General features: G+C 52.7%; 1 protein-coding gene across 1 annotated transcript; it reads right to left on the bottom strand.

Annotated features, from left to right (window-relative positions):
- Positions 1–334: 334 nt before the first annotated feature.
- TRIM3 (tripartite motif containing 3) lies at positions 335–24,760 on the bottom strand. Its single transcript, XM_082660234.1, has 12 exons — positions 24,637–24,760; positions 16,445–16,610; positions 10,753–10,984; positions 10,377–10,528; positions 9,969–10,149; positions 8,955–9,687; positions 8,746–8,849; positions 2,866–3,033; positions 2,508–2,676; positions 2,183–2,253; positions 1,021–1,161; positions 335–898 (listed from the first exon to the last, which is right to left on the bottom strand). Exons 2-12 carry the CDS (start codon positions 16,573–16,575, stop codon positions 746–748), a joined length of 2,235 nt encoding a protein of 744 aa, XP_082516360.1. The 5' UTR covers positions 16,576–16,610; positions 24,637–24,760; the 3' UTR covers positions 335–745.
- Positions 24,761–26,479: the final 1,719 nt, after the last annotated feature.

Raw genomic sequence — 26,479 nt, forward strand, 5'->3', positions numbered from 1 at the left:
GTTTCAAGGATTGCTGTCATCCCTCCAACTGTTCTCCCTACAGCTGCTGGCTGTGTTCTAGGCCAGGGTCATTTCTCAGCCCCAGAGCAGATAGCCAAAGGACTTACTATTTCTGCAGGAGACGTGGGTCTGGGGACAGGCATTCAGAGGTGGCTGAGCCCCAGGCGTTCCCCCTCTCTGCTCTCCTCTCCTGAAGCTTCAAAACATCAGGGCACATTTGGGAATCGGGGTCCCCTTCCCAGCTGCCTGCCCACCTTTTCGTCAAGAGGTAGTTGCACCCTCCCCTCCCCTCCCAGCCCCGGCCCACAAGAAAGCAACAAAACCATCGTGGTGAACACATCTATTTAATGTGAGGGGTGGGTACTGCTGTCTCTGTCAGTGTGTATGGGCTGGTAGGGAGACAACCAGAGGGACTTCTGCCCTGGAGTACGAGGCTGCTCTGGCCCCAGGCTGGGGGGGTGGGGAGCAGACCGAGGGATGGGGTGATGTGTAAGGAGGGGAGGGGAGGGTGAAGCTCTGCACACATCCTTGGGACCATGGTCCAGGCCCACCCAGTCACCAAAGCAAGAACCGAATAAATAAAGTGCAACCGTGGGGTTGGGAGGGGGGAGAGGGAGGGCACCGGGCGCACCCGCGCCCGCAGCCCACATTCAGTGCTGCCAGGTCTGGCCCACCTCCTGGCCAGACCATCTTGTCCAATCACCCCTATGTCCGTCCCTCCAAGAGCCAGGCAGGTCCCGTGCAGCTACTGGAGGTAGCGATAGGCCTTAAAGCAGTGGTTGCCCGCGTCGGCCACCACCACGTGGCCATCCGAGGTCAGTGCCAGGCCCTGCGGGCCATACAGTGGCTCTGCAGATGTGTTGATATAGGACAGGAAGGAGCCAGAGCTGTCGAATACCTGAGGGACGAGCAGAGATTGGAGGGAGCCGTGAGATCAGGCAGATGAGTGGCATTTGGGGAGAGGGTGCCTGGGGCCCAGCGGGAAACCTCACCCTGGTGCCATCCCCGGGCCTTCCTCACCTGGATGCGGCTGTTGCCCCAGTCAGCCACGATGATGTTTCCATTGGAGTCCACGGCTACTCCCGTGGGGGCATTGAACTGCCCATTGCCCTCGCCGTGGGAGCCGAACTTGAAGAGGAACTCTCCGTCGGCACTGTACACCTGGCAGGGGAAAGGGCTGGGGACTGGGGACCCGGCCTCAGGCAGAAGGCGGGGCCTTGGAGGAGGATGGGGTGAAGCCCCAGGGCTGAGGACCCCCAGATCTGCAGCTATAAACCAGTTCTTCTTCCCAGGCTTCACATCCATGCATGCCACTGCCTACTGGACATCTCCAGCTGATGTCCCTTGGGCAGCTTATCTTCCCTGGAAAAGTCCTTCCCATCTTTCTCCTTCCCAGTGACTGGCAACACCCAGGTAGCCATGAGTCATTCTCGACTCCACCTTCTCCTCTGTTCGACGGCCAAAGAATTACCACAACCCGCTGATTGTATCGCAAATCTGTACCCTATGCATACATCGCCACTGCAATGGTCCTCAGCTAGATTACTGTAGAAGCCTGATCTTCCTGCCTCTAGTCTCGCCTCAGCCAGAGCGATCTTTCTAAGACACACAGGACTGCATCACCCTCCTGCCTGCAATCATTCAGTGACTCCCCATAGCTCTTAGGAAGAGAGCAAGCCCCTTGAGGGAATGAGCAAGGCTCATTCTCACCTGGCGCCACTCCCCTCTTCAAACCTCATCTGAACTACTTGTAGTTTCTTGACTACATGGTATGAGTTCCCACCTCCTTGGCTTCTCCTGTCCCCCTACCTTCTGGTGAGTTCCCACCTGTGCTTAGTTCCACCTGAATCAAATGCTCCTGCTACCCACACCCCCACCTCACTCAGTTTCCCTGCACTCTCCTAGCACAGAATGCATCACATCACACTGTAATATCCTGGTACTTTCTTCTCTTCCCCACTAGACCATAACCAATAAGATAGGGAATGTATTTGCTTTATTCATCACTGTATTCCCAGCTTCTAGCATAGTGCCTGGGACAACGCGGCCACGCCATAAATGTTAATTGTTCAAATGAATGATCTCAAGGGGGAGAAAAGGGAGGTAGGTGAGGGAGAGAGGAGTCTTGTGCAAGAGGAAAGGATGATGGAACTGTGGTCATAGAGGGAGGGAGAACACTGACCTTCACTGAATGGTTATGGAAATCCGTCACTACAATCTCATTCTTGTTGTTCACAGCCACAAAATGGGGCCCTGAAAATACAAAGTGGGCTCTCTGGCAGTAAGCCAGGATACTGAGTGGGATGGGGGAGAACATCTGGGATGACAAAGCTGTGGTGTGAGGAGAGGGGTGGGGTGTCTGGGATGATGGTGCTAGGGTATAGTGAAGGGATGGGGTCCCCTAGGGTCAAAATATAGGAGGAGGGGGTCTGTAGAGCTGGGACATCCAGGGGAGTTCTCTGGGACTGGGGTATCAGAGACTAGGTCTCTAAGTTCTTTCCCAATACCTGCAAAGTGGCGGTCGGTGGCCCCGCGGCCCCCAAAACGGCCAACCAGCTTGCCATTGGGCTGGAAGGTAAAGACGCAGCAGGACTTGTTGTCGACCACGATGATATGCCCGTTCCGGTCTACAGCCACTCCCTTGGGGCCCATGAGGCGGCCAGCTCCAAGCTTGGTCTGGAGGAAGGGGATATCCGTTAGGGGCTTTATCCCGCCCCGTGGGGAGAGTAGACCCAGCCTGGCACCAAAGCAGAACCTCAGGCTGAGGATGGATCGAGCAGTCCAGGCCCTGACCACCAGAAGGCACTAGAATGGTCATCTCAGCTGGCCACCAAGGGTGCAGAGTAGAGACAGCAGGCCTCTCACCTTGAACTTGCCCTCAGGGGAGAAGATGCTGACCCAACGGTTGTCATAGTCTGCCACGATAATGTCTCCATTGGTGTCCACGGCCACACCTGTGGGACGCTGCAGCTGCCCAGGCGAGCGTCCTCGGACCCCAAAGCGGAACTTGAACTGGCCTTCATTGGAGAAAACCTGGAGCAGAGGAGCAAGGGAGGGAGGGGGCAGGAGGGGAGAGACTGTGGTCACAGAGGGGAGGGAGCAGGACCCTGAGGGAGGAGACCCGCCCCCATTCATTCAGCGCTCAACAAGCACTTCTGACACCCTGCCGTGGGTAGAATCAGAGGTTGCCAGCGCAGACCTTAGGGGACAGGCAGCAGAGGCATGAATGGGACTGTGAGAATGTGAAAGGGGTGAGAGGTGGTCCAGGAGCAGGGGCAATCTGAGCTAAAAGCCTAATAAGGACGCCAAGAGCTGAACCAAAGTTGGCGAGTAAAGAAGGAGGAAGAAAGGTGTTTAAGCAGAGTCAGCAGTACGCAGAAGGCACAGAGTCCAATAGGGGCGCTGCTTGAACTCAGTATGGGCCCTACTTGCCTAGTGTGGATGGAGGGCAGTGGGCACTCCCGTGAAGAACAGAAGGAGTAAGGTTTTATTCTGGGTATGATGAGAATTCACTGAAAATTTCTGAGCAGGAAAGTGACAAGAGGAGATCTGACTTTGTAATATAATAAGAAATATATTTGAGGGACTTCCCTGGTGGCACAGTGGTTGAGAATCTGCCCGCCAACACAGGGGACACAGGTTCGAGCCCTGGTCCGGTGAGATCCTACCTGCCGCGGAGCAACTAAGCCCGTGTGTCACAACTACTGAAGCCCGCGCACCTAGAGCCCCTGCTCCACAAGAGAAGCCACCACAATGAGAAGCCCGTGCACCACAACAAAGAGTAACCCCCACTGCCGCAAATAGAGAAAGCCCACGCGCAGCAACGAACCCAAGGCAGCCAAAAATAAACAAGTAAATAAATTTGGGGGAAAAAAAAAAAGAAATATATTCGGCCTTTGTCCCCAGTGCCTGGCACAGAGCTCCTCAAACCCTAAAAATTTCCTGATCAGTAAGTGTCTTTTGTCATTCATAAGGAGTCTCTTTTGAGTTTATGCTAATGAGGCGACTTGGGTGGGGGTGGGGGGGCTAGATTGCTTCAGGATGGGGCTGGTCACCAGAAAGACCATCTGATTAAAGGGTCGGAACTTTCAGCTCTACCCACCAACCTCTGGGAAGGAGAAGGGGTGGGGAGCACAGATTAAGCTTTATAAAAATTCTTGAACAAGAAGATATGATGAGCTTCCGGGTTGGTGCCAGGAGGGTGTGTACCCCAGTTCCACAGGAACCAAAACTCCTTATACTAGGGACTCTTCCAGACCTCACCCTATGTATCTCTTACCTGGCTGTTCATCTGTATCTTTTATAATATCTGTTACAGTAAACTGATAAACGTAATTAAATGTTTGTCTGAGTTCTGTGAGCTGCTCTAGCTAATTAATTGAACACAGGAGTGGGTTGTGGGAACTTCCACTTTATAGCTGGTTGGTCAGACTACAGGCGACAAACTGAACTTTCGATTAGCATCTGAAGTAGGGGCAGTCTCATGGGACTGAGCCTTCAACCTGTGGGATGTGATGCCATCTCCAGGTAGATCATGTCGGAATTGAGTTGAATTTAAAGGATCCCTGGTCAGTGTCCACTGAGAACTGGAGAACTGCTTGGTGGTGTTGGAAAAAGCACATGGGAGCTTTTTCAGAAAGAGCACTCTGGCTGCAGGGAGGAGTCGAGACTGGAAGCTGGCCGGCCAGGCAGAGGTGCTGCAGTGGTCCAGGTGACAACTGATGATGGCTTGGACCAGGGCACTTCCTGGAGGGAAGTAGATGGATCGAGAGACATACAGGAGGAAGACTCCACAGGACTTAGCAGCAGACAAGAAAGGGGTAGGTGAGGGTGGGGGAATGGACATGGATTAGCCCGTCCAGGCTATGAGGCTGATAAGGTAATCTGGACAGAGGAGACCTTTCAACCTCTCACCCTCTTGTACTTCTTCCACCTTAGCAACATGCTCAGGTCTCACCATCCTAAAAGCACCTACGATTTTAATGCTCCTCTCCTCTATAGCTAAGCCTTCTTGCTTCTCCTTCACAGCCACAACATCACTCACTGCAATAAGGCTCACACATTGCTTTGTTATAACTCCAGGGACACAAGATAAATCAGAGCCAGGAGCAGCCCTGGAGGACTCAAGTTATGGGCCTTGGCCTTGTTCTTTGATCCAGATGTTCTCCCTCCTGCGTGGACTGAGCCCCCCGCCCCTGCATCATCTCTGTTTCTTAGGCCCGCAGGGCTGTTTGAACTGGTCTCACCAATGGACATCACTTCCTCCTGATGTGGACCTCCCATCATGCCCTTCCCTGGCTGATCAGAAGTGCCCCTGGCTTCTGCCCTGGTCCCCTGTGGTTGGACAGCACTTGGAGAAGGTAGGCGCCACGGGCTGAAGAGGTGCTGTGAGAGGGACGAAAAGGTACCACCAGCTGGGTAGTGAGGCAATGTGTCTGCCTCCTCCACTCCGAGCAGCTTAGTTTCTAGCTCAACACTGAGGCTTTAGGGGGTCTTCCTCTTCCCAACCTATCCTAACCTATCCCACCCAGTACACCTGGCCAACTCCTACTCATCCTCCAGTTCTCAGAATTTCCAGGTCACTTCTTCAGGGAAGGTTTTGTGTTTTTTTTTTTTGTGGTATGCGGGCCTCTCACTGCTGTGGCCTCTCCCGTTGTGGAGCACAGACTCCGGACGCGCAGGCTCAGCGGCCATGGCTCGCGGGCCTAGCCGCTCCGCGGCACGTGGGATCTTCCCGGACCGGGGCACGAACCCATGTCCCCTGCATCGGCAGGTGGACCCTCAACCACTGCGCCACCGGGGAAGCCCCAGAGAAGGTTTTAATGATTAACTCCATCTCCTAAATCAATATACACACATAAAGTTAAGTCTCCGTGATATATGCTTTTTAGCTCTTTTCATAACGACTGTCACTCCTGTCACTAAATAACCGCTAAGTATCCTTGTCCCCCATCTAAGGATGTAAGCCCCAGGTGGGGCAGGGACTGTGTCTGTTTTGTTCGCTGCTGCATTTGCAGCACTGGAATAGCAACTGGCACACAGCAGACGTTCAACAAATGAATAAATCCGTCAGCTCACTCCCAGACCAGAATCGCACACCTCCCCTTGGATGCCGCACAGCTATCTCAAACCCACCGCAGGCAAAAGTGAATTCATCAACTTATTCCCAGGCCCGCTCCCAAATGGCAACACCGCCTACTCAGGTCACCAAGGCCAGCGATTCTTGATCCCTCCCTCTCCCTGGATATCTGATGGCTCGTCAAAACCTGCCATATTCGCTTCCTTATCTCTAGAATCTGCCAGTGCCCTAATGTGATGCTTAACATCTCTCTCTTTTGCCGTGGTAGCAGTAAGCAACTTCAGGATCTGAGTCTACTTGGGGGAGAGGCCAAAACAAAATAAAACGAACAAACCAGTGATTGTGGCAGAGAATGAAAAGTGCTATATGGCAAAAGGCTGAGGGAGCTTGGAGGAGAGTGTGATTAGCATTCTGCCTGAAGGAAATGAGGCTGTTTTCACAGAAGAGCTGATAAAATTTCTGGACTCAGACCATTACACAAGGATGTAATATATCCAAATCAAATTCTTCATTCAGAATCACAAAATGTTTCTTCTTTTCTGTCAGCTGATGCTGATTCAGCACAAGGAGAGGATTTGCCTCAGCTGCCACCACAGCCGGGTCCAAAGGAGAAGTTCACGAGAGCCCCAATCCTCATGAACTGAGGGGGAGTCACAGTGCATCTGGGAGACCCATAGCAGACCTGAGGACCCCAGAGTGAGAGAACCTCAGCTTTGGAATCGAGAGCCAGGCTCCTAGCAGCTATGAGGTTGCTGCATGGGTGGCAGCAGGGGCAAGGAGGACTGAGGTAGTAGAAGGAAGTGTTTGGAGGGGGAGGGGCTGCACTAGGCCCTCCCTCTTAAGTCCCCACCCTGAAACAACAGACACAGGCCCTCGTCAGGGAGACCAAGTGGCACGTCTTTCCGGGGATATGAGTACCCGTGTGTGTGCACCCCAGGGGAAGTTTCCCAAACCTCAACTTTTGTGCCAAAAAGCATCCTTGGCATAAGAAGGCAGAACGGAGCTGGAGGGTGGAGGCTGCGACGGAGCAGGGCCTCAGCGCCACCCCTACCCATCCAAACCCCTCCACTTCTCACCATCCAGCCTGGACCCAAACGCCTCCCCGCGTGGACCTGAGCTTCTCCTTTCCTCTGCTCTTAGGAACAAGGTGGGAATAAAGGCGGGCTAGACAGGCTTGGGAATATAGCCATGGAAGAGTTCCTGGCTCTTTCAGTCGGCTAGGTGGAAAGCAAGGGCCAGGAGGAGCTGATGCTGAGGTGACAGGCCTTTGACAGAGCTGCATCTGTGACGGGGGTACCCAGGCAGAGGGTCAGGAAGAAGTTTAAATGTACAGATGGGAAGTAAGGATCTTCAGGGAAAAGTTTTACTACCTGACAAAACGTTTCCAAGAACTGAAAGCTTACAGTAGTTAGAAACAATCCTGTACAGAATAAAATCAAAATTCCACAGCTTCCTCTCCAAAACCATTTACAGCGTGACCTCAGCTACTCCACTTCTGATAGCAATCTCCCTCCAGCCACTCTGGGACCCTTCCAGTTCCCTGAACAACGCCCTATAGCACCTTCCCACCTCCTGGCTTTTGTCCCCACCTGGACAATGGTATTTTCAACAACAGCTAAGAGTCAGAAGGTTCACTTGGTGCCAGGCTCAGTACATGATGTCATTCAATGCTCCCAGCAACCCTCTGAGGTATTCTTTTCCTAATTTTACACATGAGTTAACCTAAGCTCAGGGAGGTCACATGACTTGTCAGTAAGTGGCAGCGCTAGGATTCAAGCCCAGGTGTCTGGTTTCAGAGCCTGAGCTGTGAACTGCTCTGCTGCGCCTACCATACTGATGGCCGTCACTGGCTCTGCCTGTTCGTAGGCTCACTACAAGGAAAAGAGAAAACCGCATTTTCTGGCTTTATGGAGCTCAGAGTGCAGCAGAGGCTACGTCCATTCAAGTGGCAGATGCTTTACTCAGGTGTGTGAGGCGCTGGGAGGGCCAGAGGCAGGACCACCTATGAGGATGCACTATAGTCTAGCCACTGGAAGGCACCCCTTTTCACAAGTTATCCCCGTTTGACTGTCTAGTCAACTGGACGTTTGCAGAGACGGGCACAGACGACACGCATTCTGGGTCCACACAGGCATGTTGGAAGATAGTGCAGAGCTGCACTTTTGTGCCAAAAAGCATCCTTGGCATAAGAAGGCGGACTTAAGAAGTCCGGCATAAGAAGTCAGTCCGGCGGACATAAGAAGGCGGCATAAGAAGTCAGACTGCATCCTGACCACTGTGGTGGGCAGAAAGTGAGCCAGCCAGGGACTCAGGTGGAGGCAGAGGGGAGGGAACAATGAGCCGGATCTTTGGGGTCCAGGAGCTGGTCTGGCCTGAGCCACAGCCTGGGAGGTAGAGGCCGCCAGCACAGTCAACCCCAGTGCCTAACTGTGAAGGTGCTGGTTACTGCTGTGGCCCTTGTGGAACGGATGGCGAGTGAGTGGGGGAGGGGTGGTGCTGTGATTCATGGCCCTTCAAGTAAAGGTACTATCTGTAGGGTTTCACCCTTCAGGAGGCGACCTGTATACTTTGTTGGGTTTTTGTTTCTTTGTTTTATTTTTGTTTTGTTGTTGTTTTACTAGGCTGTAGCTTGAGAACTTCTATTTTGGTGTTAGGGGAGAGCTTACCTGGATACATTGGTTGTTGCTGTCTGCTACCACTATGCGGCCGCTGCTGGCTGCGGACACACCCTGTAAATTGGTGAATTCACCCTTCTCCCTTCCACGACTGCCTGTGGGGAAGAAACGGGATGGAAGCAAAAAATTCACACTGAGGTCATTTTGAGTCTCTGGCCCCGCCTCATCCCCCCTCTGCCTCCGCCCAAGGCTCTCTGTACCAACGCGGAAGACGAGCTCGTCCTCAATGGGGTTGTCCTTCCGTTTGCCGCCGGTGCTGTACATGGAGCTGGGCCTACGCACCGCCTTCTGGCGCACGTGGCTGCCCGGGCCTCCAGGGGACTTGACGCGGCGCTTGACGTCGTCCGGGGAAGGTGGCAGGTCCCCAGGACGCAGGGCCCTCACGCGGAAGGGGCTGCCGCGCACCGGCTGTCCATAGAGCAGCACCGAGAGGAGCAGCTCGCCTTCGGAGCGCGCCGTGTACACCAGCTCGTACGTGCCGTTCTTGTGGTCCACCACAGGCACCGGCAGGCGTGTGCCGTCGGGGCCTGTGATCTCCGCGCGCAGCTCGGCGCTGCCTGTGCGCACCAGCCGCCCATCCTTGTCTTTGGTAGTGACAGTGAGAGAGGCGGGCTGGCCCACCAGCGCCTGGCGCAGGCCCTCGCCAGTGGCCACCGTCTCGTGTGCAGTGGCGCTCGTAGTGAGCAGCGCACCCAGATTGAGCACCGATCGCCGCAGCCCATCGACCTCGAGGACCAGTTCCAGCTGCGCGTTCTCGTGGGGCCGCTCCGGGAAGGCCTGTGCTGCCAACGCCGCCAGCCGCTCTCGCATGTGCTTGCGCACGAGCAACACCTCCGGGGCCGAGCCCAGGCGCAGTGCCTGCTCAGCGAAGCTGCAGCTACTGCCGATGTGTTCCTGCCCCTGGCGCAGTGTGTCTAACTGGGTCTGCAAAACCTGAGGAGGGGTCAGGGGAGGGTTGGGTAAGCAGGCTTGTGGAGGGGAAGGTGAGGGGGGTATCTCTGTGATCCCTGATGAACTTGTACTATGGCATGAAGGGAATACAAGAGGGTGAGTGTGGACGAGGGACACAGATGCCCGCAGTACCTACTGGCCACGCCAGAAGGGGGCAAGTATAGACTAGGGGAAGGGGTGCGCGCGTGTGGGGAGCAGGGGACGCGTGGAGGCGACAGGCCATCTCATGATGGGCGGTGGTGGGAAAGGGTGAGCGGACACACCTTCTGCTTGGCTCCACAAATGGCCTCCAGGTCGCTGACCAGGGCCTGCTTGCGCTGCTGCAGCGCTTGCTCCAGGTCCTCGAAGGCCGCGCTGATCTGGGCCAGGGCCTCTGCCTTGCGCTCCTGCAGCTGCTGGTTGATGCCCCCCACTAAGGCGATGGCAGCGGACAGCTGTGGTAGTCTGGGGAGGGGAAACAGCTCATACCAGGGCTGCTTGAGGATGCCCTCACGAAACTGTCCCTTCTCCCTGGAGACCCTACTGCCGCCCTCCAGGATTTCCGCTCCCTGAGACCCCCCCCTACCCTCCCTGAGAATTTTATCTCCACCCTCCCGAAGGTCCCTCCTCTGCCCCCGCTGAGACACCATCCCAGACGGCCCCACCAGCCCGGGCTCCCGCCGGGCGCCTACCGGCCGCGCACCGCCTCGAGCTGGCGCTGCAGGGCCGCCTTGTGCTGCTCCACCACGTCGCGCAGCAGCACGGTGCCGTGCTCCCGATGCTCGCCGGCGCGGCACTCGCCGCACATGGCCGTCTCACAGGCCTCACAGTAAAACTCCATCGTCTGGCGGCGCAAGGACTCCCATCAGGCAACGACTTGACACCACGCTTCTCTGTCCCCTACCCTCCCCCACCCCACCTGCCTTCCTTGCCTCTCACCTTCCAGGTGCACCCACGCTACCTGGACCACTTAGAATACCCTCTGACCCGCAGCCACTCGGCCCCTCCCCCGACCTCTCCTCCCCCTCCACCCCAAGTCCTGGCCTCACTGGGCCTGCTTGGGCCCACCTTGCCTTCATGGTTGGGGCAGGAGAGGGGGCGGCCAGCCACTGCGCTGAGGGGGTGGGGGTCCTCGGGGTCGTGGGCCCCATCAGGTGCCTGCTGCATGGCCTCCATGAGGCTGCTGATGAAGAAGTTGTTCTGCAGCGCAGAGACGCCCTGCTCAGGGAGGATGGACGTCTGCCGACACACTGGACAGGACAGCGTCAGGCTCTGGGCAGGGATGTAGTTCTGGAGGCATCTGGCCGGGGAGGAGGGGGAGTCAAAGGGATGAAGCGGCAGGGCGGTGTCAGTGCACCCCTCCTGTCACCTGCCATGGGCGCCAGTCCTTGTGCTCACAGCTGTGCTGTCACATTCGTTTAGAAACCTCTCTGGCCAGCACACGCATCTTGTCCTAACAGCAGGGGTAAAAGGCCTCACCTCTCACAACTGAGTGGCAACACATCCCTGACGTCTCTCAGAGGATCAGACATACACGCATTCCTCACAGTGTGCACAGACACAAGTTCACCTTTCACAGGTGTTTACAAACCCTTCTCACAGAAAATGTGTGACTACCTACCCCCGCACCATTAACTCATTAAACATTTACTGACTACCTGCTCTTGCCAAATTTATGCCAAGCTCTGGGGATACAAAGATAAAGCACAGTGCCTACCTCTAAAATACTCCCCGTTTGTAGAGAAAAAAAGTAACAAAATTAGAGTTTGTAGAAGTAAACAGTGTGATGATTAAAGGCATGGGTCCTGGAGCTAGGCTGCCTGGGTTCAATTCCCAGGTCAGTCAACTATTATACTGTATGACCCCTGACAAGTTACTTAACTTTTATAAGCCAAGGATCTCTCCTTGGTAAGACGGAGACAGTACAGGCTTCACAAGGTGTGGAGAATTAAATGTAAAGTGCTGACATGCCTGACTCAGAAAGTACGATATATTGTAGTATTACAATACTATTATAATACTAATTATAGCTATTAGTATTACCTGTCATTAATATAAGGAACACAGAAGGGGCCTCTGGTAGTAGAGAGGGTAGCCAGAAAAGGCTGAAGAGGAGGTGACGTAAGCAAAATCTTCCTGGACAAATAATTTTTTTGTTTGTTTGTTTGTTTTGTGGTACGCGGGCCTCTCACTGTTGTGGCCTCTCCTGTTGCGGAGCACAGGTTCCGGACGCGCAGGCTCAGCGGCCATGACTCACGGGCCCAGCCGCTCCGCGGCATGTGGGACCCTCCCGGACTGGGGCACGAACCCGTGTCCCCTGCATCGGCAGGCGGACTCTCAACCACTGCGCCACCAGGGAAGCCCAATAAATAATTGTTAGTCTGACCAAGAAAGGTGCAGGGAGAGGAGGAAGGGTGTTCCAGATACAGAAGGTGGCCAGAAACAACATGTATGAGTAGGGAATTATAAGCAGTTCAAGGTGGCTGGAGAGGACGCCCAAGGCAAGGAATGGTAAGGGAAGTGTGGAGAGAGAGGCGTGGGCCAGTTCATGGAGGGCTCCTGGGTCTCGTCAAGGAGCTTAGACGTTATCTCAACAGCACGAGCGAGCTGCAGGAGCATGGTACAGCCAGCTTTCCATTTGATCTGCCTCTGTGTGGAGGGTGAACGTGAACATGATGAGACAGCAGACAAGGGGCAGGAGCACCGTCCTCCTCAGCACCCAGCTACCATTTATTAAGCACGATGCGGCAGGCTGTGCTTTGCACTTGGTGTTTGTTAATGGACTCAGAAAGGGTAAGTGGCCCAAAGTCACAAAGCTAGTGAGCACGAGAGCCAGATCCGAGGCGAAGCACGTGCTTAACCAAGGTGCTCTTGTAATAGTCCAGGCGAGAGGTGAGGAAGCCCTGCATTTGGGCAACAGCAATGCAGACGGAGGTGGACCAAATTTGAGAAGTGTTTAAGAAGTGCAGCCAGTGGGCAGTGTTGTCTGATTAGATATGGGGAGGGAGAGATGAGTCTCAGTTGACTCCCAGATTCCTAGCTTAGATGACTGAGTAACATTCACCACGATGAGAAACACAGAAAGAGGACCGGTTTACAGGGAAGTTCAGCCTTGCCCCGGTTGAGTTTACTGTAACGGTGGGACATCCAGGCAGAGGGGATCGGTAGACAGCTGGGGAGAAGGCAGGTTAGAGATAAAGACAGGGAGGCCATCAACATTTAGATGTAGCCATGGGAGACGATATGATCACCAAGAAGGGGATTACAGTGCCAAGAGCAGGACAGAGCACCCAGCAAATACTGAAAGAGGAGAGCAAAGAGGAACGGGCAGAGAGGTAGGAGGAGAGAGAGTGTCAGGGCAGCAAAGTGAGTGGTGCAATTTCAGAAGCAGGGAATGAGTGGTCATCAGTGTCAAAAGCAGCTGAGGAGTCAGGGAAGCTAAGGACTGGAAAATGCCCACGGAAACTGGCAACTGTAAGAGTACTTTTGTCTGTAAGGAAAACAGTGAGTGGAGGGAGGGGTAGGGGAAGGAAGGCTTGACTCTTGCCAGTTGAAGAGTGAATGGGAGGTTGGAAGTTTGAGTAAGAAGTAGGTTGATGGGTTAGATGGCAGCTGGGAGGGACAGAGGGACAAAGGAGTGTTCTTATCTGTTTGTAACGGGAGGCTGAGCACGTTTCTAAGTTGAGGAGCCAGGAGAGGAGGAGGGAGGGAAGACACTAGAAGACATGGGACGAGGTCTGGGGATGGGAGAGTGGCTCAGGCTGGCTTGAAGAGAAGGAGTGGACCCCATCCTCTGGATGGAGGGAGGGGAAAATGAGGTGGATGCACTTGAGCACAGGGGGCAAAATTAGAGAGAGGATGCCCAACTTGCCTCCGGCAAGGTCAGCTGCTGAAAGCGAAGGAGTGGGGTGGTGGTGGGAATCCAGGGGGACAGGGAGGCTGGGATCAGTCACTGAACAGAGCGGGAGAGGAATCTTACTAGAAACAGACTGACGGCGGCTGTGTTTGGAGACCACAAATTTGTGGAGGGAAGATTTACCTGTTGCAAAGTTTCCCACATCCTCAATCTCTTCTCTTAATGTTCTCTACACTTCTTGATCTGAATTAATTAATTTTTCTTTATTTAACAAACACTATGTGCCAGGCACAATGCTAAGTGCTTCACAAATATTAACTTATTTGTGACCTAGATTCTCCTTCAGTCTTCTCGAGTTGAGAGTGTTTTTTGTCTCATACTCCACATTCCTCAGGACCAGAAGGTGGGGTTGAGTCCTCCCCGCCCCCAACTGGAACATTTCTAAATTCTTCTCCTCCAGCTCCTTGGAAGCTCAGGCCTGTCTACAACACCCCTCCCTGACGTTGTCTCCACTGACTCAATGGTTGCTTCCCCATTGGCCGAAGTCTTTCTTCTGGCTCACTCTCTTCTGTTACCCTCCCTCCCACCCCAACACACACACACTCCTGCCATCATTCTCGGTGGCTCTGACATCCACAGGGCGACCCACCCACCATCAAGATTTCTTAGTTCCTAAGCTTCCTCTCAGCCCCTCCCCCCGTGATCTTTTCCTCCAGTTCACCTCAGCTATCCAGTCCCATGCTCCCAGCACTACCTATGTCTCATCACCCATCACGGCATCAACTATGAAATCTGCATTTCAATCATTCTACTCAGCTCCCCTGTAATTCTCTCCCCAGCTTTGCTGAATCTGGAGTTTACCCTGAATACCTTTGAACTCATCAAGATCTCCGTCCTGCGTGTCGCACATACCTGGCTTACGACTGCTTCCTAACTGGCTTCCTGTTTCCACTGTTGCTTCTCTAGAGTCCACTCTCCAAACGACAACCAGAATGAGCTTTAAAAAAAATCTAATTTATGGAATTCCCTGGCAGTCCAGTTGTTAGGACTCCGTGCTCTCACTGCCGAGGGCTCGGGTTTGATCCCTGGATGGGGAGCTAAAATCCCATAAGCCATGCGGCGCGGCCAAAAAACAAAAGTCTAATTTATGTCACATTACTTCTCTGCTAAAAAAAAAAAAATCCTCCGGTGGTTTCCCACTGCATATAGAACAAAATCCAAAACTTTCCTAAAACCGCCAAGCTCCCCCGTGAACTGTTCTGACTCTTTCGGACCTCACTTCATCCCACTTTCCTCCTCACTCAGTCACGCTGGCTTCTCCCCTGGTCTCTGAACATGCCCCACTCACTCCTTTCTTAAGGGCTTTGCATGGAACAGCGCGAAGATAATCCTGTTGCCTGGAACAATCTGTACATGTCTGTTTCCTTCTCATCCTCAGGTCTCAGGTCAAATGTCACCTCCTCGGGGAAGCCTTCCCTGATGACTCTACGTAGACTATCCCCTGGCCCAACCGCCCGCACTTACTCCCTGTTTATTTCCTGGAAAACACTTAGCCCAAGCTGTGACTCTCCTGTTTGATTATTTGCTTGCCTGTCTGTCACCTCCCACTAGAGCATAAGTCTTTGAGAGCAGGGACCAAGGGATAAATGAATGAGTAGTATTAAGAGAGAAGGCTCTGCAGTTAAACCTGGATTCAGACCTTGACTATTTACTTGCTGCGGAGCCTCAGAAATATCTCTTAATTACTTAATGACTCTGAACCCTAGTTTCCTCCTCTCTAAAATGGGGATAATAAAGTATCTGTTGTGAGGATCAAGTAAATCAATACGTGTAAATCACTTAGCCAGTCCCTGGCAAACAGTAAGCAGTCAATACACGGTAGCTGTTGTTATAATTTCTCCGGCACTGATTTTCTCCAAGAGTGCTCAGTGACCTGGGTATAGGAGAAGGTATGGAGCTTTCCAATTACAGCTCAGATCCAGGATTGAGCTTCTGCCACGTGGGTTTAGAAAAGGACAAAGGCGTGTGGGAATCGTAGAGGCCTATGGTCCACCATGGGATTCAGGATGGGTAGGAAAGGAAGGGAGACCAGGAAGGAGATGGTGGCTGGGAGAAGACGGAGCAGTCAAGGGCATTGGACATCTACATCCAGTCAAAGCTGGTGTAGTGAGAGTGGGGTAATGGAAGCCAAGAGTGGGATACTAGAGTCTGTAACCACAGAAGAAGTGGTGTTATTCTGGGTGATGGCAAGATGCAGGGCGTCGTTGGGAGGGTGTCTGACGGAGGTGGCACGGACTACATTTATCTGTAGTCTGACTGTAAGATGATTTGATTACTATCTTTCTCCTTCACTATACTGTAAGCTCCTTAAGAGCAAGGATCATACCTGTTTTTGCTTATCACTGCTTGCCCAGTGCCTGGGACAGGTCTGGCACATAGTAGTTGCTCGATAAATAAATATTTGTTAAGTGAATGAATAATAGATAGAAGCCCAGAGGCTGGGAGGGGTTGCCTTTCATTCAGTGCCTCAGGACAACAGTGAGGACAGGCAGGGAGGACAGACCTAGTTTTGAACATCCTCCCACTGGTCAGAAAGTTCTGGTGCCAGAGCTGGTTGAGAGTCTCAGCTCTGCCTGATTTCTCTGGTGGTGTCGAAGGCTGCCTTGGGGTTTGGGCTGGGGCAGAGGAGGCCCTGTCCTGGGCAGCGGCCACAGCCCAGTGTTAGGAACCTCTGGTCCTCTCACAGGTTCTTGCACCGAACCCTTACCTCCTGTAGGCTGGGGTTCATCTCCTCCCCTCCATGAGTGCACACATCTCCCTCACCTCTTACAGGTTTACACATGCCACTCCCTTCTCTGGGGGGCCTGCGAGGTCCTCATCCCTCCCCGGTACACACACCCTCACCTCTCACAGAAGGTGTGCAGGCAGGGCAGAACCTTGGGGCACCGGTACCGATCCAGGCAGATGCTGCACACCAGGAACTGCTTGTCCATTGGCTGGACCTCTGGGCCAGGGCTGTCCTCCCTCTTCGCCATGGTGCCCGCGGATGGCAGCTGCCACTCACACCAGCCTGTGTACAGAAAGACGGTCAGCACCAGGGAAGCCAGCAAACCCTCTCCCCACCTGATCCCCTGCAGAGCACTAGCCCCATCTCTTCTCTGCCAGGGACCGAGCAGGGTGAAGAACATGGACTGAGTACCCTCCGGGCCTGCTGCTCTGGTTAAAAGCACAGGCGTCAGGTTAGATTGATTTAAACCCAGCTCAGCCTCTTACCAGCTATGTGACCTTGCACAATTCATATACCCTCTCTGAGCCTCAGTTTCCTAATTTGCAGTTATGGAAATAATAATCCCTACCTCAAATGGTTGTTTTGAGAATTTGCGATAGTGTATGTCAAGTGTGTGGTACGGGGATGTCCTTCACTGACACACCCAGCCTTCATCTCCTCTGCCTCCCCCAAACCCTCCCCCGGGAGACTTTCCTGATGGAGTGTCTCTCCTCTGACCACCTGCAGCCCTTCTATCTATGCTCTGACCCACCTCCCAGCACAACTGCCCGGGATCACATTCTTTTCCACATCCAATCAGTATCCAGGTCTCGTGGATTCTGCCTCCCAAATACCTTATCCCCTTTTCTCCAATTGCACAGATACCACCCCAATTCAGGTGCCACCAATTCTCTCCAGCGATACAGCAACAGCCTCCTAACTGGTGTCCTTCTCCTCGCCTATGCCTTCTCATCCCTCTCCCTCACAGCCAGAAGGAGGCTTCGAAACACACATTCCACCTTATCACTAACTCCCTGTTTAAATTCTTCCAATGGTTCTCCATTGTCCAGAGGACAAAGTCCAAACTCCTTAAATTGGCCAACAAAGCTTAGCTTTGGCCCATACCTCCCTCTACCACCTCACGTCTCAGGATTCTATGAGTAGTCACACTGGTTTCTTTCTTTTCAGTTCCTGGAAAACTCTTTGTTCTCTTTTGCTTCTGGGCAGTCACACATTCTGTTCCCTCTGCCTGAGATCCTCTGCTCACCCCCACTTCGTCTGGCTAACTCTTGCTTATCTTTCAGGTCTGCACGTAAATGTCACCTCCTCCAGAAGGCCCTCCCTGATTTCCTGAAGTCTGGTGAGGTGCTCCACCTTTATGTCACTCTGCACCTTGTCTTTCCTCCATCCTGGCCCTTATACACTATACTGTAATTTTCTTGTTATTTCTCTGCTTTTTCCAGAGTTCTTGAGGAGAGGCATTATATTTTATTTCTTTTTTATTCCTAGCACTTAGCACAGAGCCTGACATAAGGATTGGTCTATATTTATTGAATTAATTCAGTAATTCAACAAATATTTATTAAGTGCCTACTTTGTACAGGCGCTGGGGATAGAGTGATAAACAGAACAGATATGGTCACTGTCCTTGTGGTGGGGAGGTAGTGAAAAGTAAATAAATGAATAAATATATAATTACAGATTGGGAGAGGGGAGTGCTATACAGAAGAAAAGGATGCTATGAGAAAGAATGCTTTTTTGATTGGGTGATTGGGGAAGGCCTTTCCAAGCAGGTAACTTTTAAGTAGAGCTTTGAGGGCTAGAAGGAAAATAGTAGGGATGAGGGTGTGGGCATCAGAGAGTGAGGGAGGGAAATCATTCTAGGCTGAAGGAACAGCGTGAAGGAAAGTCCTTAGGCAGAAACTCACTGAGAACCCGAAAGGGTTCATGTGGTCAGAGCAAAGGGAATAAAAGGCCACAGGGGAGTTTGGGAAGGTAGGCTGGAATGAGATCACAAAGGACCTTGATGTTAAGAATCTGGGTTCTATCCCAAATTGGGAGGGAAATGATGCAATTTACAAAAAATAAAAATAAATTAAAAAGCTACACTGGCAGCTATGAGGATTGAAGAGGAGCCAGGGTGGAAGCAGGGAGACCGCTTGGGAGGCTATCCCAGTTCTTCGGGTAGGCTGATGTTGGGTATTAGCAGAGCTATAGGCAAAAAAGTGGACTGATTTGAGAAATAACCATGAGGTTGAGTCAAAAGGACACCACGACGAATGGATGTGGGAGGGGAAAGGAATGACAATAAGGCCTCCCAGGTTTCTCCCCTGAGGATGATGGGCTATGCCTAGAGACAGTGAAAGCTAAGGAGCTGATTTGGGCCATTCCATTTTAACCATGAGACGTCTGAGAGGTGCCTGTGTGACACCCAGGTAGAGATGTCAAGTAAGAAATAGAATATAGGAGCTCCAGGGAGAGGTCTGGGCTGGTTTTTGACTTGGAAGCATTGGCATATTAATGACACAAGGCAATGATAATGGATGGGACCATCTAGGGATAGAGAGTGAAGAGTGAAGGAGAACTCAGAGAGATGGGAGGAAGACCAAGAATGTGTGGGGTCAAGGAAGTCAGGGGAGGAGGGGCATTCAAGAAAGAAGGAGCGGTGAAGTAAGATGAAGACTGGAGAGCGTCCACCAGAGTTGGCTGTGGTGGAATGGGAGGGGCAGAAGTCAGGTCAGAGTGATGGAAAGATGAATGGAAATGAAGAAATTAACACAGCAGTTGTAGACAATTCAGGAGAGAAATCTGGCCATGAAGGGAAGCAGAAAGAGAGCCAGACTACTTCAAAACAGGCAGTGACTGGGAGCAGGTCACCACTATCTGTGCCCAACTCGATGCACCATGGCCCTCTCTAAAAACAATGCGTGAATGAAGAATGAATGCAGTGGGGCCAGTCCAGAGTCCAGAGCTCTCTCCAGGTTTGCGGAGGGGCAGGAGAGGGGCTCAGCTGCATGTGCCTTATGTTTATGTGAGGGTGGGCATGGATAGGATAGGAAGGGCATCCCTGAATGTGGACAATGGGATTCTGAGGTTCTTTCTCCAGATGTGCAGGGTTCTGAACCTGGAGACTTAATACAAAGACAACAACATAGCAGGAGGAGGACAGCCCGAGGGTTGGCAGAGGGAGCAGGAGGCCGGAGCCAAGCTGAAGCTTCTGTTTGGCGAAGGGGAGGGCTGAGAGGAAGAGTAGGAGTGGTCTACTGGGCCCTTCTGGGGCAGCTGGAAGTCAGGCTCCGCCTCTCTCCAAGCCCAAGGGGCTCTCCCAGCCTGTCACACAGGGGCGGTGATTGGGCAACATCCAAGCACGGACAGCTCCTCCCTCCCTTCCCCTTCCTGCTTCAGTTCCCCACCCAGACGTGCTGGGCATGCAGCCGCTGAGGTCACACCCCTGCCTAAATCACCAAGACTCCCTTCCCCTCCTGGGCTTTTACTCCCACCTCTCCCATCTCGCTGCTCCTCAGAGATCTGCCCCCGAGGTCCTATAGGCCATGGCTTAAATAGACTGTTTATCACAGCAGGTACTTGGAAGATCTTGAACTCAGAGCTGAGATTTCACCCTCCTTCCTCGGGCTGCCTACTGCCATCTCTGCATCCCTTATCCTTCCCATCTTTTAACTGAGGTTCTAAAGGCACTTCATTTCCTTTTTCAGCATTCATTCAACACCTCTGCTAGGCCTGGGGATACAGAGATAAATACTCGCAGCTCAGCCTTCATGGATTCCACAATCTAATAAATCAATTCATGTAGTGCAATACGGTGAGGGCTATGCCAGGGAAGCACAGATTGCTGAGAGTCACCTAACCCAGATCTGGGCGAGGGAAGGATGTACAGAAGGCTGGGGGTCCAGAGAGTCCTCCTGAAGAAAGGGCCATTCAAGAGCTCCAGGATGGGTAAGAGTTAAAGAGAGCACGGTGCCTTCTGCATCAGGAGACTGAATCAAACACTGTGACAGGGGAGGACTAAGGAATGAGATGCAGTGGTAGGCAGGAGCTAGATCATACAAATCTTTGTTGGCCTTATCGAGGAGTTGAGACTTTACCCTTCCCTGCTAGGGGATTAAGGCTTTATCCAAAGAGCAAAGGAGCAGGGTGGGGAGCTGAAGAGGGTTTAAGTATAGAGTGAGAGAGCAAAAAGAGTAAATTTTTGACTGCACAGTGGGAAACAGTTGAGGGGTATCATGAGCAGAAAGTTAAGAGACTGCCATGATATCGTAGAGGAGAGATGACGGTGGCCTTGATTAGGGGAGTGGCTAAGGGGAGGTTGACAGAAGTGGATTTTATAGGGAGGAATCAATAGAACTTGGTGACCAGTTGGTTAGATATGAAGAGTAGAGGGAGAAGAAAGAATTAGAGATGATTCCTAGTTTTCTGGCTTGAAAACTCTGAAAGACAAGCAGTTTGGATGGGAGGGTGACAGGCTCAGTGTTTAGTAAGAGGAATCTGAGGTGCCTATGGGACATTTGAGAGGTCCAGCTGGCAGGTGGAAAGACAAGCTGGAGCCTAGGAAAGAGGTCTGGCCTGGAGATATGGATTTGGGAGTTGGTGTAGAGATGGTACCTGAAGGCATGGAAGTGGATGACATCACCCAGAGAGGGCACAAGATGAGAAAGAAGAGCCTGTGACTGTGCCCCAACGAACCTCAACATTTAAGGGACAGGCCCAGAAAGCAAAGCCTGAAAAGAGGGCTTCCCTGGTGGTGCAGTGCTTGAGAATCTGCCTGCTAATGCAGGGGACTCGGGTTCGAGCCCTGGTTTGGGAAGATCCCACACGCTGCAGAGCAACTAGGCCCGTGAGCCACAACTACTGAGCCTGCATGTCTGGAGCCTGTGCTCCGCAACAAGAGAGGCCGCGATAGTGAGAGGCCCACGCACCGTGATGAAGAGTGGCCCCCGCTTGCCACAACTAGAGAAAGCCCTCGCACAGAAACGAAGACCCAACACAGCCAAAAATAAAAATAAATAAATTAAAAGAAGGCTCAACATTTAAAAAAAAAAAAAAGCCTGAAAAGAAATTGAAAAGGTGTGGCCAGAGAGGCAGGAGAATCAGGAAAGAGATATGAAAGCCAAGGGAGAAGAGAGTTTCACGAGTAAGAGAGCAATCTTCATTGTGAAATGCTGCAAACAGTTCCCATGATCTAAAGCCCAAAGGAAGCTGGTATTAACCTCAGGGAGTGTGGTTTCTAAGGGCTGGAGGAAAGGAAGCCAGATCCAGGGGGCTGAAGAGGAAGTTGATTGTGAGCAAATGAGGACAGCCAGTGCTGATTCCACCTGATCTTTGACATCTGCAAAGGATGTGTTTCAAGGCTTTTCAGTTTCTCCAAATTCTCAAACAGCATCTAATTTCCTCCATGACTTCCTCGTACAACCTCAGGAGAGTCCCAGTATACATGACTGACACAGCTGTGAGTGAAGGTAGGTGACCGAGGCATTGTTAAAAAGTGGATGCAAGAGGCCAGTTAGGCTCACTTGCTTCTGAAAATGACTCACTCCTGGTCACTAGCCTCCAAGTGTATTTGATCATTTTAGGCTTCAGTAAAATGACAAATGACTGCAGGCTACAGTCTTTGGGTTTTCTTTGAAACAGATGAAGCCTTGGAGGAGGTGAAGTCCTCAAAGCCAAGGAATCCTTGAAATAAGATTGGCAGGGAAGGAAAATGATGAAATCTGCAGTACCAACTCTCCCACTCACTACTGCCAGACTGAGTAAGTAGGTGAATGAACCATTCAATGAGCTGATCAACCTATCAAACAATCAAACTTCCTGGGCCCTCTGCACAAGGCCCTTAAAGTGGTTACTGGAGACACCATGCTGAAACAGACACACTCCCTGTCCTTCACAAGTTCTCAGACTAGTGTGGGAAACAGACATGGAAATATACAACTACCATGTGATAAGTGTCATGATATTGACATATTCAAACTGCTATGGCAGCAAAGAGGAGGAAGTACCCAACTCTGAAGGTGGTGGAGAATAAAGAAGACTTGCAGAGGAAGGCATATATGAGCCGGCTCTTGGGGGACAAATAGGAGTTTGATAGGTACACTGGGAAAACAGTGAGTAATGGAACAGAAGCATGAAAAATTAAGAAACACGGACCAGTTGGGCAAGAGAGCAAGACTCAAAAGGGCAGAGGCTGTACTTGATGCTATCATAACCCACTCAATGCGAGTTCTCCACTTGCCTCTCTGGCTGCTCCTTCACTGTCCATTCCTTATATGTCTAGCTCCTCAGGGCTTTGTTCTAGGGCCTCTTCTCCCCTCACTTTCATACTCTGTCTGGAAAATCTCACCATCTCCCATGGTTTCAGTTACCATCCACTTGCTAATGACTCCCAAAGCCTTATCTCCTGTGCAGAAAACTTCTTGAACCCACACCTGTATATCCAGCTGTACCTCGGACATCTGTACAGGGATGATGCTAGAGACTAGTCTAAAACTGAATTCCCTTTCCCCTAACCTACTCATCTTGCTGCGTCTCTCATCTCAGTAAAAGCCACCACCATCCACCTAGCCACATCAGCCAGAATCCTGGGAGTCTTTTCAATTCCTCCTCTTCTTTCAACTTTCAGATATAAGGTATGACTATTATCCTTGCTTCTGCTCCTAAAATGTGTCTAGGTTAAAAGTCAGGAGATCCAGGAGTTAGTCCTGACTCTCACTAATTTCACCAATGCAAGGTAAGACTCTGGACTACTCCATCCCGTTACTTGCAGATTGGGGGAGGGTATCTTTTTCTTCCCCAAATCTGAGATTCCCAAGGTTTTCTGTCCAGCCAAAGGTCCCTACAGACTGTAATATGCGCCCATGATTAAATCCAATCTTGTACTACCTTGAGTATGATTGCTGGTTTCCACAGGAAGGCTAGGTGTGTTAGAGAGTGGCTGTAGTTGTCCCCACCTCCCTTCCAAAATAAATGTTTGCTGAGTTTAGGGCACCCATGACACTCCCCCTGGGCAGCCCCTACCCTAGCCTAGCAAAATGGTTTTGCTCCATTTTTCTGAACACAGGCTGTACTATATCAACTATGGGCCTTTGCTCAAGCTCTTCTCTCAGCAAGAATGCCATTGTCCCCTAAGTGGCTGAGGCAGCACCTGGCACACAGAGGGTGCTCAGTATATGTTGGTGATAAGAGAGCCATGTTTAAATCACTGCAGTATCCTCTCACCAGACAGAGAGGCAAAATCAAAGGCAATAACAAGACAAGTGAACGAAGTTCCAAGGAAAACGACCTCCACTTATCATAAAGAAGCTTTCCCATAGCAGAAGTAGTAAGTGCTCTGTCACTGGAGGCATGCAAGCCAAGAGAAGCAGGGCACCTGTCAGGCCTGCAGCTCTGGTTCCAATTCTGCAGCAAGTCAGAACCCTGCTTAGGGGATGAATGGGCACTGATGAGGTGGACAGACAGGCAGGGAGAGACCTGTGAAAAAGACCTCTGCACCTGCTCCAACCTACCAGATCTCATCTTCCTACAGGGGCCAGTCCTGGGTTTTTGCTTTCCACATCGGAGACCCACACACCAGGAACAAGCCCAGGGCTGGTCTTTAGTGGACTGACCTCCCTGGGGTGCAGCCTGCCCCTCCAACCTGCAACCATCTGTCCCTGCAGGTTTGCAGCCCATGATCTGAAGCCAAGTCCAGAAGGGAGGAGGCCAGAACCAGGGAGGAGCCTGGGGTCCTCCAGGCGGGGCCCAGGCTGCAGGGGAAACAGAAGGGTCCTTTCCTACAAGAAACAGCCTCCGGATGCGGCTTCCTGTCCAGAGGCCAGTGCTAGAGGAGGAAAGGGTGTCCTCTATGCCCGCTGGTGGGCCTCTAGGTGCCTGAGGAGGGAGCGGGTAGCAAAGGGTGGAAGTGTCTGCACCAGGGAGAAAGGAACCCTCGGACAAGCTGGGCCACAAGATTCCAGAGTCCCACTCAGCAGCCCCACCCGCTCCCCCACCCCCCACCATCCTCGGCCGCAGCGTTCGACACCCTCCGCCAACATACACAAGCTCCCAAACCCCGCGCTCCTCCAAGGAAGCATCACCCATCCACCCGCGCCTCCCCCCTCAAACATGGACCTCACGTGAGCAGCCACAGCCCGAAGAATCCCCCCACTGCTCTCACGGACAGGGACACGCCTCACGTGGACAGAGACAGGCACAGCTTTTGAAAAGCATCTATGCCCTCACCCACAGACACTCGGACAGACACACCGCCGCTCGCACCCGGACCGGGACCTGGGCAGACAGGGATACAAACGCACCCCTGGGGGCCGCCCGTCGCACTCACCGCGGCGAGGCAGGATGGGAGGGCCAAGACCCGGACTGCGGCCACTCCGAAGGGCCCGCGGCGCTGCTGCTGCCAGCGCCCGTCCGCCCGGCTCTGCCCGCGGCGCCGCCCCACGTCCCGCGCCTCCGCCTGTCCCCGCGCCGGCGCCGCCGCCGGACCCGCCGCACAGGCCGGAGGGAGGGGCCGGGGCGGGGCTGCGGACCAGCCGGGGGAGGGGGCGGCTCGGAGACCGAAGACCCACCCACGCCCCGCCCGCCGCCACGGAGGCCCCGCCCGCCCCAACCCCACCCGCACCGCTCCTCCAACTCTCCCGAAGCTCCTGCAGGAGCTGCCTACCCTGTCGGGCTGGGGAACCCTTGAGCAGGATCCCGGATCCCGGATCCTCGATCCCCGCCAGCCGCCTCTGGCTCCCGACGGCTCCAGGAAAGGGCAGCGCAGTGGGTCTCAGGGACTGGGCGGACGCTCCGTCACGAAAAGGCAGCTGGACAGCAGGGTGTTCGGACTCTGGGAGCCGGTAAGGGCTGTCTCCTGGAGGTGCCCTTCCAGGCTTTCCTGGGGGGGCTCCTACGGACTATGCTACTGTGGTCTCTGCTGAGCAGGGGGAGACAGGGATCGCCTGTGCCTCGGCACGGATCTCTGGGCGGCGGACGAGCCCCAGGGTAGAAGGGCAGTACGCAGAGCTCTGGGGAGAAGGGGCTGACGGGGTAGAAAGACGGGGGACTTAACTTGGCTCAAGGTGCCTGGCTCTCTCTCAGGAGCCCCCTCGCGAGGAAATTATGGTTCAGACCATCCAGCGACTCCCTTCCACCCTCCAAAGACCAGAGCAATTCTCAGAATCATCACCTTGTGGAAAAGCAGCCCCGGTGGAAAATAATAAAAAGTATAACAGTTAACAAGGACTGAGTGCTTATTATGTGCCAGACACATAACGAATCACTTTACATATATTATCTTCTTTAGTACACATAATCTTAATAGGTAGCTTCTTTTATTAGCCGTGTTTTGCAACGGAAATAACTGAGGGCCCTTGGCTCCCCAGACATTAACCCTGATCACTCAGGCAGAAAGTGCTGGAACCAGGGTTTGAGCTCTGCTTATAGGTCCTGCCTCCAGTCACATGGAACCTCAGTACCTTTCATGTTGAAAAAGCCCCAGTGGCCCATAAAGTGAGGGGCCACCCCACTCTATAATGAAGCTCCAGTCAGATAACTGCACCCTTCCAGAGGTAGGGGAGAATGCTGAAAAAATCTGGAGCATTCCTTGGTCAAGGAGCATAGGGTGATGGTACCTGGTCCCTGAGTAAATCAAAGTGCTATTGGGGAGCTTTCTTGCACCACACAAGGTTCAGATTTTGGCTCAACACCGGGATGCAGCAGGGACCCTGGGAAGTGCCTTGACTTCTCATCTGCCTCAGTTCTGGCACCCAGCACAGGTGCTCTGGTGCTTGCTCAGACAGGGTTCACCCTTGCTTTGGAATATGGGGCCAGGGCTAAGAGACTACTCAATATGAGGCAACTCCGGTCTGTATAACACTATTTTAAGCCTCACAAAGACTTCTTTCCTCAGTCCTAAACTCCCCTGTCGTCAAACGTCTGCTGATAAGGCTTCACAGCTCCTTTGAACAAAGGGCAAAAGTCCGTAAGCAGCCTGAAGAGGCTCAGCATGGTCTACCACCTTACCTCTAGAGTCATCCTCTAGCCACTCCCCCTTCATTCTTCCCAAGCTGAATTCCTTCCTGTTCCTACTCAGGGCCTTCACGTATGTTGGCCTCTTTGCCTAAGATGATCTTCCCCCTACTCTTTACCTGGCTATCCTCTAGTTACCCTCAGGTCTCAGCTTTCAA

This window comes from Grampus griseus (assembly GCF_964374135.1).
Source record: "Grampus griseus genome assembly, chromosome: 8".
Classification (NCBI taxonomy): Eukaryota; Metazoa; Chordata; class Mammalia; order Artiodactyla; family Delphinidae; genus Grampus; species Grampus griseus.